Genomic DNA, 12,153 nt, shown 5'->3' with positions numbered 1-12,153 from the left:
ATTCAGATTAGATTCTTTAACTAGAGCGTTGCTATGGAAATAAGCAGAAAATATATGCTTAAAAACCTTAAAAATATTCTTTTCCTTGGATACGTACCCTTAAATGTAGATTCCCAAAACTTTTATGATTGATATTTATTAACAGCTTACCTGACTTTTAATTTTGACTATCATCAAATCTCTAAGTGGATGCAAGAAGTTGGCACACAGGGTTTAATATTGACATAAAGTTCACAAAATCGAACATTTTCCCTTCTTGGTAACCATAGCAACAGTGTTGTTTTCTTCATCAAATTTCATCAATATGTGATATTCAACTTCAGTTCTAACAGATAACTACTATTCAAGCTGAGTCCCTTAGTTTGTTACTTGATTAAATGGCAATTTAATTCTTAATGCAGCGAAAAATAATTCACTTTTAAGCACTGGTACTTTGTTTCCATGGTAACACTGCAAAGTAGTAATTATACCCAATTTTTCTTATGGTTTTGGTGTTGCAAGGTCCTAAGGATGCACATTTGCCAGTCTTGAATTTTCATGTTTTTCCTCAAGACAGTAGCATTAACCCAATCTTAGTTACTAGTTTTGCATGGTTACACTGTGTTACCATGGCAACCATTAAAGTTATTTATAGAATAATATTTGTTATATCTATAAACTTAAGGCCAAGCATTTCCGTTGTTTTTCTAAAGTTGTTAATTGAGTCTGAGCACATAACATCTACCATTAGTGAATAACGACCGTTTTTCAGCATATTTCAGCATTTTAAATGTATTCCAAATGTATCCTTGGTTACCACTTACTTAGAGATAAATTCTAAACAGTTTCTTTACAGTATAATTGACATCAAGGTGTCATGTTTTTGTGAGAATGGTTTGTTTCCTTTTTCTAGTTTTTATTAAGCCACAGTAAAGATATAAAGTGGCTGAAAATCTCGATTTTTCAAACTTTTCCGGCTGTTGCCATAGCAACCGAGATACATAGCAACGAAATTTTGTTTGATATTTGTTTCTGGTGTCAAGTACCAAGCATGGGTGAAGTTTCATCAAAATCGGTGACCATGCGTCTTTACAGAGAATGGCTAAATTGCCATTCTCTGTAACCACTTAAACTTCGTTGCCACACATGGTCACCGATTTTGATGAAACTTCACCCATGCTTAGTACTTGACACCAGAAACAAATATCAAACAAAATTTCGTTGCTAAGTGTCTCGGTTGCTATGGCAACAGCCGGGAAAGTTTGAAAAATTGAGATTTTCAGCCACTTTAAATCCTGACTGTGGCTTAATAAAAACTAGAAAAAGCAAACAAACCATTCTAACAAAAAATGCTGGAATGTACTGAGACAGCCGTATTCACTAATGGTAGGTGTTTTCTCATGCTCAAACTCAATAAACAACTTGGGAAAAACAATGAAAATGTTTGACCTTAAGTTTATAAGTATAAGCAATACTCTATAAACAACTTTATGGTTGCCATGGTAACACAGTGTAACCAGTGCAAAACCAGTAACTAAGATTTGGGTTATGCTACTGTCTTGAGGAAAAACATGAAAATTCAAGACTGGCAAATATGCATCCTTAGGACCTTGCAACACCAAAACCATAAGAAAAATCAGGTATAATTGCTACTTGTAGTGTTCCATGGAAACAAAGTACTAGTGCTTAAAAGTGAATTTTTTCCGCTGCATTAAGAATTAAATTGCCATTTAATCAAGAAACAATTGAAAGAGCTCAACTAAAATAGTCTCATCTGTTAGAACTGAAGTTAAATATCATATATTGATAAAATTTGATGACTAAAACAACACTGTTGCTATGGTTACGAAGGGGGAAAATGTCTGATTTTTTAACTTTATATGAACATTAAATCCTGTGTGCCAACTTCTTGCATCCACTTAGAGATTGGATGATAGTCAAAATTAAAAGTCAAGTTAGCTGTTAATAAATATCAATCATAAAAGTTTTGGGAATCTACACTTAAGGGTACGTATCCAAGGAAACAAAAATATTTTTCAGGTTTTTAAGCATATATTTTCTGCTTATTTCCATAGCAACACTCTATTTAAAGAATCTAATCTGAATTTTTTGAAATTGGAAAATTTTAAGCACACCAACATCTTATAAAATTGATCATTAGTTATGAGGAAATGTGCTTTTTTTAAAAGATAGGATCATATTTAAACATACATAGTGTTACTTTGAAGGCTCTCTGGGGCATAAAACCTTGGCAACCATTGCCAATCAATATGAAATAATATTTTTTCTTGGAATGTTTTTCAAGGCTCTTTTTCTATTATTTGGTAACATTTCATCCTATAATTGCTTTTTATTTTTACGTGTATGACTTTATTAAATTCAATGAATATTTTTTTACTTTTGATACTATTACATAGTAACATATGTAATAGTTGATTTACCAAAGATGTTTATCATGCATTTGAGATATTTTACCTTCAACTTTTAGAAACAGTCATTAACAATTGTTTGCTTTGCCGCAAATGTTAACTAAGGGGCTCTAAACGTGTTAAAAAATGCCATTTTTCGAACTTTAAGCATGTTGCCATGGTAACTATAAAACATAGCAACCAATTTTTGCCATTTCAGTTCAGGGTATCAATCACAGGCACTTGTTTCTGTAATAAATTTTTGACCCATAGTAGTGTTATTATTATACTATGGGTCAAAAATTTATTAGAATCAAGTGTGTAATAATGCCTTTTCTGGTGGAAAAATTTGGAAAATTGCAGACTATGCGTGCCACAGCTCCTATATAAAATTTAAATCATTACGAATGGCTCTTAAAGCGGATGTTTACGTTCACATTATAATCCCCGAATCCGAATGATTACAATATAAATTTCCGGAATATTATACTACCCACACCTCCGATGACATGCGTCCGGCATGCAAAATCAATAGATCAACTTTTTTTTTTTATTTCTTCATTTATCTTTTGTTTTTGTTTTTTTAACAACAAAACTGTATTTATATGGCTGACCAAAATAGTCAACAAGAACAGCAATAAAAGTAACTGCCACTAAAGAACACTATTTGTGTTAAATGTAAGTTTCATTAAAATGACTTCTAACTTCCGAATACAATTCTGAAATGTATACGACATAGCAAATTACAAATCTGTCTCATAATCATGCAACCAACTAGAAGGTTTGCGTTCTCTCCTAGGGCTATGAGACACTGATAGTTCTTCATTGACACTTGAATCAACTTCATCAATTATAGGACTTGAGTCCTCAGGAGTTTCACATGTTGGCAACGGCCGGTCGTTGTCCCCTGACAAAGTTTGCGCATGCTTTTTCCGCATTCTGTCAACATGGATAACCTGATCTGATCCCCTTGGACCACAATTGACCAGATATGTCAAGTCAGACATTCTTTTGATCACCTTAAATGGACCTCGCCAATAACTTGTAAACTTGGGTAAAGTGTCTGACTTTTTTTCTCGGGAAGAAAACATAAACATCTTCCGTGCTTCGAAATGATGCCATTTCAGTTTTCGATCGTGGTAATGTTTTGGCCTGACCGTTGCCTGATTCATTCTTGTTCTCACAAATTTATGAGCATTTTCCAGGCGTTCTTGTAAATACCATGTCTATTTACTGCTTGGCAACTCTTTAATGGAGGGAGGCATCTCATACATCAAATCCAATGGTGTCGACACGTCTCGCCCAAACATCATCATATTTGGTGTCATCCGTGTAGTCTCATGCACCGAGCTTCTATATGCCATCATTACAAAAGGAAGATGGACATCCCAATCAGTAGGTGCCCATTGACAAAACCACAAAGCATTGTCGTTAACGTTCTGTTGAACCGCTTCACCATTCCGTCCGACTGTGGGTGGTACGGAGTAGTGTGAGTTTTCTGTATGTCCAACAGTCTGCACATTTCCTTAAAAAGGTTGCTTTCATACTGCGGACCCTGATCAAAATGTATCGTAGCTGGTACTCCAAATCTGGAACCGACTTCTTCAACAATCTTTGTGGCGACAGTTTCTGCCTCCATGTTTGGCAATGCAAAGGCTTCCGTCCACTTCGTAAAGCAGTCTGCCACAACAAGGATATATTTATTCCCATTTGATGTCATTGGCAGTTCACCTAAAAGATCAGTCGCCAGTCTTTCCATTGGAAACCCTGTGAAGACTAAATGCATTTGAGCCTTGCTGTTTTGTCTAGGTGCTTTTCTCTTGGTGCACATTTCACAGTCACGAACAAGAATGAACATCCCTTTGTAGGCCTGGCCAGTAGTAAGATTGACGGATTCTCGCGAGTGTCTTGTGAATACCCAGATGACCCGCTGTCCTTGAGTCATAGTAATGTTTCAAGACATTCCATCTCTCCTGCTTCGGGATAATGGCTTGCAAAGTATCCTGCTTTGTTGTAAGATCTGACCACCTTCTATACAATAATCCATTTTCAATGACCAGTCGGTCCCACTGAGAGCAAATTGATTTCAAAACAACAGATTCGGACGCAATCTCATAATTCTTCGGTTGCTTTCTCCTTTCGAGCCAAACTTTTACCTTTTTGATATCCTCATCTTCATCCTGAAGACATTTCAAAAGCTTTTCTAGGATCAACTTGTCTTGGGCCTCAAGTTTGTTTACGGTTTGGTAGGTCGATTCATTTTGGCTAACTTTACACTGCTTGCATGGCAACCTACTCAGACCATCCGCATTACCTTGTAGTCTACCTGGTCGATGTTCTATTGTGAAGTCATAGAAAACATTCATCCACCTCGCAAGCTGCCCTTCGGGGTCCTTAAAGTTCATCAACAATCTAAGGGATTTACGGTATGTCCTTACCGTAAATTGTCTGCCGTATAGGTATTGTCTAAAATACTTGATGAAGTGTACAACAGCCAGAAGCTCTTTTCGGGTAACACAATACTTCCTTTCGGATTTGGAAAGGCTTCTGCTGGCAAAGGCAATTGGTCATTCAACACCATCTTTTATCTGTGACAATACTGCACCAATTGCATGTTGACTGGCATCAGTATCAAGGATGAATCTTTCATTAAAATCTGGATGAGCCAAGACAGGAGTTGTTGATAGCTGTTTTCGAAGATTGTCGAAGGATACTTGGCATTCATCAGACCTTGTAAAATTAATACCCTTTTTAGTCAGATCATGCAATGGCTTGGCAATATTGGCAAAGCTTTTGACAAATTGCCTATTATAACTGCAGAATCCTAAAAATGATCGTAACTCTGATACATTTGAAGGTATCTGCCACGTCTGAACGGACTTAATTTTATCAGGGTGTGTAGCAATCCCCTTTTCAGATACAACGTGTCCCAAATATTCTGCTTCTGTTGAAAATAGAGTGCATTTGCGAGGTTTGAGCTTTAGTCTAGCAGCTAAAAATCGATCAAACACTTGTGTAAGATTTGAAATCATATCGCGTACCGTTTAGCCCATAACAATGATGTCGTCAAGGTATACAAGGCATATCTGCCATTGCAGACCTCTTAGCACAAGCTCCATGAGACGCTCAAACGTCACTGGGGCGTTACAAAGCCCAAAGGCATAACTTTAAAACTATAAAGCCCTTTTCTGGTTGCAAATGCAGTCTTGGGTCGATCTTTTTCTGCAACTTCCACTTGCCAATACCCGGCATTTAAGTCTAACGTGGAATAATACTTGGCACCCTGATAACTGATGTCGTCAACATGGCTAGGGAGTCATCTATCCTAGGAATCGATAGTATGTTCCGTCATCTTGGTTTGACCAAGGTCAGCATCAGTCGCAGCAAATAGACTCGAATACTTTCTTAACAGTCCTCTGACTGCCTTGGCATCCACTATGGTCAATTCTTTGACTGACCGCTGATACAAGTCCTGTAGATGAGAAGGCAGCTCTCCTACCTTGTTCGTGGCTGCTCTTTTCATACACATTGTCGACAACCGACAGGGTGGCAACAAAAGTCCCTCTATACAAATTCTTTGTTTCAGTAGATAAATTCATAAGTCTGACTGGAGTGACTTTGCTACCTCTGATCAAGGTCCTGGCTACCAAACCCCGATCTGATTCTATAAAGCGATCCGAGGGTTCAATAACACCCAAATTTGGCACTTTCTCATACACAGGTGCAACAACATCACACATGGCAATAATTTCACTACATGGAGGGATTGTGATATTTGCAGCTTGGGTTACCCTACAGCAACCCATTTTCTCGTCGAATGGCAATTTTACCCGCTTGCTTCCTCTCAGCTAGAAGAATTTGGCAAATCAAGCGAACAATTGTTAGAAGTAAGAAAATAAGCCCTAATATGCCATCAATGCCAACATCAATTACTGTAAATTTTTGATTAATTGTCAGGGCAGACAACAAGAAAAAATTGCGATCAACCTTCTACATTCATTGCAGTACCATCTGCCGTAAGAACGTCCTGGTTGACCTTGTCAAGAACTGGCTTTGTATCACCCATCACCGAATACAATGTTGATGGTGAAATGATGCTAACGGTTGCCCCTGTGTCGATTAGAAACTTCACTTTTGCTACCGTTTATGAGTCAGCATATCAACAAATACACTGGCTTCCCCTGCCTTCCGACTTATGCCAGTTCTACTTGCATCCTTGTCTGCCCCCTTTCCTTGTCTTGGAAAAGAGGTGGACTTTTCTTTCTCTTTTAACCTTAACTTCTTCTGCATATTTTGATAAGAGTAACAATCTTTCTTCATGTGGCCCTTCTTCTTGCAAAAGTTGCAAATTATGTTTGACGATGTACGCTTTGTAGATTTTGAGTTCTGTACTGTCATCTTGATTGATTTCATTTCCTCTTGCATGTCACGTACTACCTTCAACAGCGTGGTTACGGTGTCTTTGTCTGATTCCAATGGCTGGTTGGCCTCTCTCAAATAACCTTTATCTTCTTTTGGAGACGTCTTTCAGCAGAATTAAATGCATCTAACTCCACAGCATGACGTATCGCATCATTAAGGTCAACTGGCCTGGCTTGTTTGATGCGGATCCTCATGTTGCTGTCCTTCAATGCATCAATAAATTGCTCTTTCGCAAGGGTTTCTCTGATATCTATCGGGGCAGTAGGATACGCGAGGTTTGCCAGCCTGCGTACATATACCAAGCTCTGGAATGTTTCAGAAGCCCGCTGTCTCCTTTCTCGTAATTGTGCCCTGTACAGCTCTGTTTGGTTAGGTGGCAGAAATCGCTCTTCCAATGACCGGGATAATAACCTGAAGTTACATTTTTCTCCTTCTGGAAGACTGCCCAGCACAGCCTGTGCCCGACCTCGTAGGGAAACAGCTAAGTGCATGTCTTTCTCGAGGTTGTCCAACCATTCAATTCAGCACATACATCAAAATGAGATTTGAAGTCTAGCCATGAGGTAGTACCATCAAACATATCTGGCTTTACATGATTACCCTTATGTTGATGAGCATTTGCCCTTACATCAGGTCTGCGTGTTGTAATATTTGAAAACAGAGGGTCATCCTGTCTATTTCTAACAAAAGGCGTACTTGTCAAGGAAAACCTATCTAGAGGCTTGTCATCTGACCTACCTAAGCTAATGCGGCTCTTAGGCTCTCTTCTTTCTGATATATCAGTAGGTAGAGTGGTCGTCCCAACTAATTTAGGTTTCGCACCCATTGCCTCTTAATATTCATCATCTAAGGTTGTCCGCCTGCTATCAGGTAGACCTGAATCTTTAGCGGTCTTTCTTTTATCTTCATCAAAGCTTGCCTGAAGTCTACTTAGCTCTCTTTCGATTTTAGTAAGGTCATCCATACTACTCATTGTAAACAAATATGATTATTGGTAACTACTAAACGGTAAACAAAGTATGAAGAAAAATTAAGTACCCTAAATCCCGACGATGCCACCAAATTTTGTAACGTGTCGAGCGGAATAATAATAGCAATCGGGGGTCGTACCTTGTCGATTCAAGGTTTTGGGGGATGATTTCCAATATAATATAATTTTTCTTAATAAATGATTGTCAAATGATTGCTTACAAAGGCCTGCAAAATATACAAATAAATGGCCAACCTTATCTAGGTTAATAATCACGTTAAGATTTAATAGTAAATCAAATAATTACAAATGATTAAGCAAATGGCAGCGGGTAGGCTATTTCTAATGCTGGCCAATCTTAAATTTCCAATTCCCAACATTTTTTAAAGTGACAGCCCTTCAACTGCTGTGCACACTGCTAGGCTTATTCAGGCAACACACTACACAAATGCCTTTATTGCTTTGTAGGCAGGTCGACAAGCTTTATCACAATGTGGTGGCTAACCTCTCATGGTTAGCCTCTGAATTCTTGCCATCAGATATTTTCAACAACCTTTATTTATTAATAATCTTTGCTGTAAAACATGCTTGTCTTCTGTTCAAGTCACATCAGAGTTGTGTCCCTTGTAAACACATCAACTTTATATATTTATACATATGTGCAAAATGCATCAATTTGTTTACTTTTGCAAATTCTGCTACTTTATATAGCATGCAACTGTGACAATATCAGTGTGTAATTTATATGTATAGGGAGAGGGCTTTGAACTTGTATATACTTGTAATCCCTTTGTAATTATATTACAATAAAATATGTTCAAATCAAGTAAGCTGACTTTATTTCAGAATTGATGCATGTACTTACTTACCACTGTTATGTTCGCACACGAATGATTCTTGTTTGTCTCTCAACTGGAACTCGAATGAACGCTCAATATATTCAGGCTTTATATACAGATATACATGCTACTACCCCACACGCTCGCTGCACGAACATTTTACGAACGCTACACGGTTTGCACAAACGCTGCACGTTTTACACGTTAAAATCTACACATTGTTTGCACGAAACGCTAAACGGTTTAAGACTGTGATAACGCTTTGCACGTTAGGCTGCATGGTTTACACGAAAGGCTCAAAACGCTTTCTACACGGTTCTCACACGCTTTGTACACGATTTCCACACGCTTTGGCCTTTAAGGTGATTTTCTTTGCAAGGTTTATAACTGTGCTGTTCACTGAGTTTTCTTTTTATGCTACAGGATGCCATTGACCTTATCCTTGGAAACTACGTCGTGGAAAAAATGAGGGAATTTCTCGACCTTCTCCTCTGCAGGCAGAGAGAGATTGGAAGTTTTATGCTGTAAGTCATCAAACATTCCAAGTGCAATATTGAAAATTCTTTTAAACTGCTTTGGAAAAGAAGAATGTTTTTTGAGGAAAACTGTATATTAGTTTTAAATAATTGTGTACGTTTGTTATTTCAGCTAAAGAACTTTAGTATTATTTTAGATAAAATTATCTAGGAAGATATCTATAATATTGGTCTAAGCGCCCTATTTCTGTTTCTTCAGGTACCTGTGATATTTGTGATTGCTCTGGGAATGTGTTTAATCAGTATATTGTTGCCAGATGGTAGGAACGGTTTATCATTATAAAATATACATGTATATTTCAATACTGTCAATTAATGTACAGTCATGTACTTTTTCTGATTTGGATTATTTATGCTATATTCACCTTCTATATTTTTGACAAAAATTTGTCACAACATACTTAAAGTGCATTTATGCCATCCAAAGGCAATCAAGAAAATTCCCATTATTTTCTACCTGCAGACAGCAGAAATTATAATTCTGATATGGAGCAGTTGTTCCCTTCCCTGAAGATGCACACTATTGATATTATAAATGCATTAATAAATATTATTTTGATTACAGAATCCTGGACTGAACAGTTCATGTACATTTTGTTCTGGGGCTCGGCCAGTTTTGTATCATTAGCCGTGATTTACATCTACGGAATCGAATTTGTGGACCAACCAAAACTTGTTCATACGCATGCCAGAGTGAATGGTGCTGTTATGTATGATACTCCCAAAACAGCTTAATACTGAGGGATCTTTATTCATCAGAAAGGAAAAAACATAGTAAAGACCCAGCATAGCATATCTTTCTAACAGAGTGGAATTATGTGCATTACGAAAATTTAGTTTCTCAAATTTTCAAGTGTTGTTCATGAACTGAAGCCACCATGAATAGGACAGGGACTTGGATTGCATGTCTGTGTGTCTGTATTTGTTCCAAGACAAGGAAGGCCTCCATTTTGCGGGCTTGGGTTAGAACAATATCTATTTTTCTGTTGAGATCCGCCTCCGCATGATACACTGCAGTCTCCCCAAGCTGTCCAACCACTCCAATGTCCATCGACCGGGCAACCAGCTATCGTGCAATCTGCGATTTCCGCATATGCTCCTGTGCAATTTCGACCCCTGTTTGTTGGCACTGGGTTAGTACAAGTACGACTTCTTGTTTTCGTTCCTGAACCACAAGTCCTACTACACTGTGTCCATGATGACCATTCACTAAATCCCCCATCGACAGACGCTAAAATGGAATTTTGTGTAAAGTATAGTCTTTTTATTCTATGAATTAGCTATTTTCGAAATGTATTTTTGTAATCTTTGAAAATGTTTAAAAAGCAAAATAAAACTAATTCTTAATTAAGGAATCTTGTAATGAAATATGAAGACAATAAACGGTAATCACACTGAAAAGTCCATTGAAGCAATACAGATTGGAAACAAAGAAAACACGGACCTCTTAAAACACAAGAGGTGAATTCAGGTACCATGGAAGAGTAAGCATCCCCAGTCAATTGGTCACCTTCGCCGTGTGTTTATTGTCATGATCGGACAAACGGGAAAATCCGTAAACAGTGTGAAACTAATGCTTACACAATTTTTACAACGCAAAACAACAACAAAAATTGAAAAAGCCAGTCAGCATTCGACATTATGATAGACTGCTTTGCTGACTAGCTCATTATCTCAACCAGAGAACTTACTATATGCTGGCTTTAACTCAAAAAGAGCATAATAAAAAAATACCTTTGCACGTTTGGTTTTGCACTGCATTCAAGATGTGTGGTAGGGCTGTGAAAGAAGAAACTTGAAACACATGATCACTACTGGGAGAAGAAGCTATTGCGTTAAGTTTTACTGTATCTGGACCACTTCCTACTCCAATTGCAAATATTCGCACTTCTTGACTGCGAAGTTGAGCTGCTTGTTCCATAGTTTCATCCGGATCGGTAGATTCTCCATCCGTGCATAGAATAACAATATTAGCAGCTTCAGGCCGTTTGACGTTAAATATCGATTGTCTAGCGTATCTGAGAGCATCATCAGTCTGTGTGGAGCCTCCAGATCGAAAAGCAATACTGTCCACAGCAGATAAAATGTCGGAGAGGCGAACATAATCAGCAAAGCCAAACTTTTTGGTCACAGTTGCACTGAACGTAATTACACTAAATCTAAATAGCTCGACATCTAGACCCCGGACGACTTCTTTCACAAATGATTTCATTTTAATGAAATTATCTGTCCCTACACTGCCACTGTCGTCCATTACTATCAAGATGTCAGCATTTCCGCAGCCTTAAAAGGTGAAATTAAAACAATTTAACAAGTACTGTAGTATGGATTTTGTGGACGAATGAAATATTGTACTGCAGCCTTAAAATAAAATTTTATTTTTTAAAACTACATATATATTTTTGTTTGAAAATAAGTTAATAAAGTATAGTCTCAAAAAGTATCGTGTAAAATAAAACTTGAAAATTACAACAATTGAGACACAATTTAACTTTGAAAATATTCATCCTGTGTGAATGCATTGAAAAAATAAGAAATCACCAAATGCTTATCACATAATTTTTGTTTTGGGAAAGTAAGTTATCTACACAGTGTTCCTTACCCTCTATACTGCTTTTCTTAAACTTGCAAGAAACCCCAGCATCCTCACTGTGATGACAATTGTGTCTATTCCAACCACTGTGCCAACATTGTGAAATAAAGCGCTCTGATCCTGTGCAGCCAACATCATCAAGAAATATTGGACCAACACCATTAGGGTAAGACCCTCCGCCTTTTGCAATCGAGTCTCTGATATAAAATTTTCTAGCATTATAATTCAACAAAAAGAAACTGTTTCTGATGAATTTAGTACAGTACAAACTAGTAACCTTGCGTCAGTTGCATGTAAAAAAAAATATATATATACGCAAATAAAACTTTGTGAACATATGAGTTTTAACTGTAATCATTTAAACACAGTAGATGTACATATAACTTGCCATCTTTGCCAACTATTT

The 12,153-nt window shown here is 37.4% G+C and overlaps 1 protein-coding gene and 1 long non-coding RNA gene across 2 annotated transcripts; one reads left to right on the top strand and one right to left on the bottom strand.

Moving 5' to 3' along the window:
- The first annotated feature begins 9,038 nt into the window (after positions 1-9,038).
- Positions 9,039-10,015, top strand: LOC134282202 (uncharacterized). The gene is made up of 3 exons (XR_009995238.1): positions 9,039-9,142; positions 9,354-9,414; positions 9,720-10,015. It is a non-coding gene; the product is annotated as an uncharacterized LOC134282202 (long non-coding RNA).
- On the bottom strand, positions 10,015-11,944 carry LOC134282203 (coadhesin-like; the record flags this gene model as incomplete). Its single annotated transcript, XM_062764634.1, has 3 exons — positions 10,015-10,385; positions 10,889-11,437; positions 11,757-11,944. Coding segments are annotated over 3 exons (1,108 nt in total), but the record flags the coding sequence as incomplete, so codon positions are not given.
- Positions 11,945-12,153: the final 209 nt, after the last annotated feature.

The sequence above is a fragment of the Saccostrea cucullata genome, unplaced genomic scaffold (assembly GCF_032062105.1).
Source record: "Saccostrea cucullata isolate Sc308-1 unplaced genomic scaffold, CSIRO_AGI_Scuc_v1 ctg5569, whole genome shotgun sequence".
NCBI lineage: Eukaryota > Metazoa > Mollusca > Bivalvia > Ostreida > Ostreidae > Saccostrea > Saccostrea cuccullata.
This window is presented reverse-complemented; position numbering and strand designations above follow the sequence as displayed.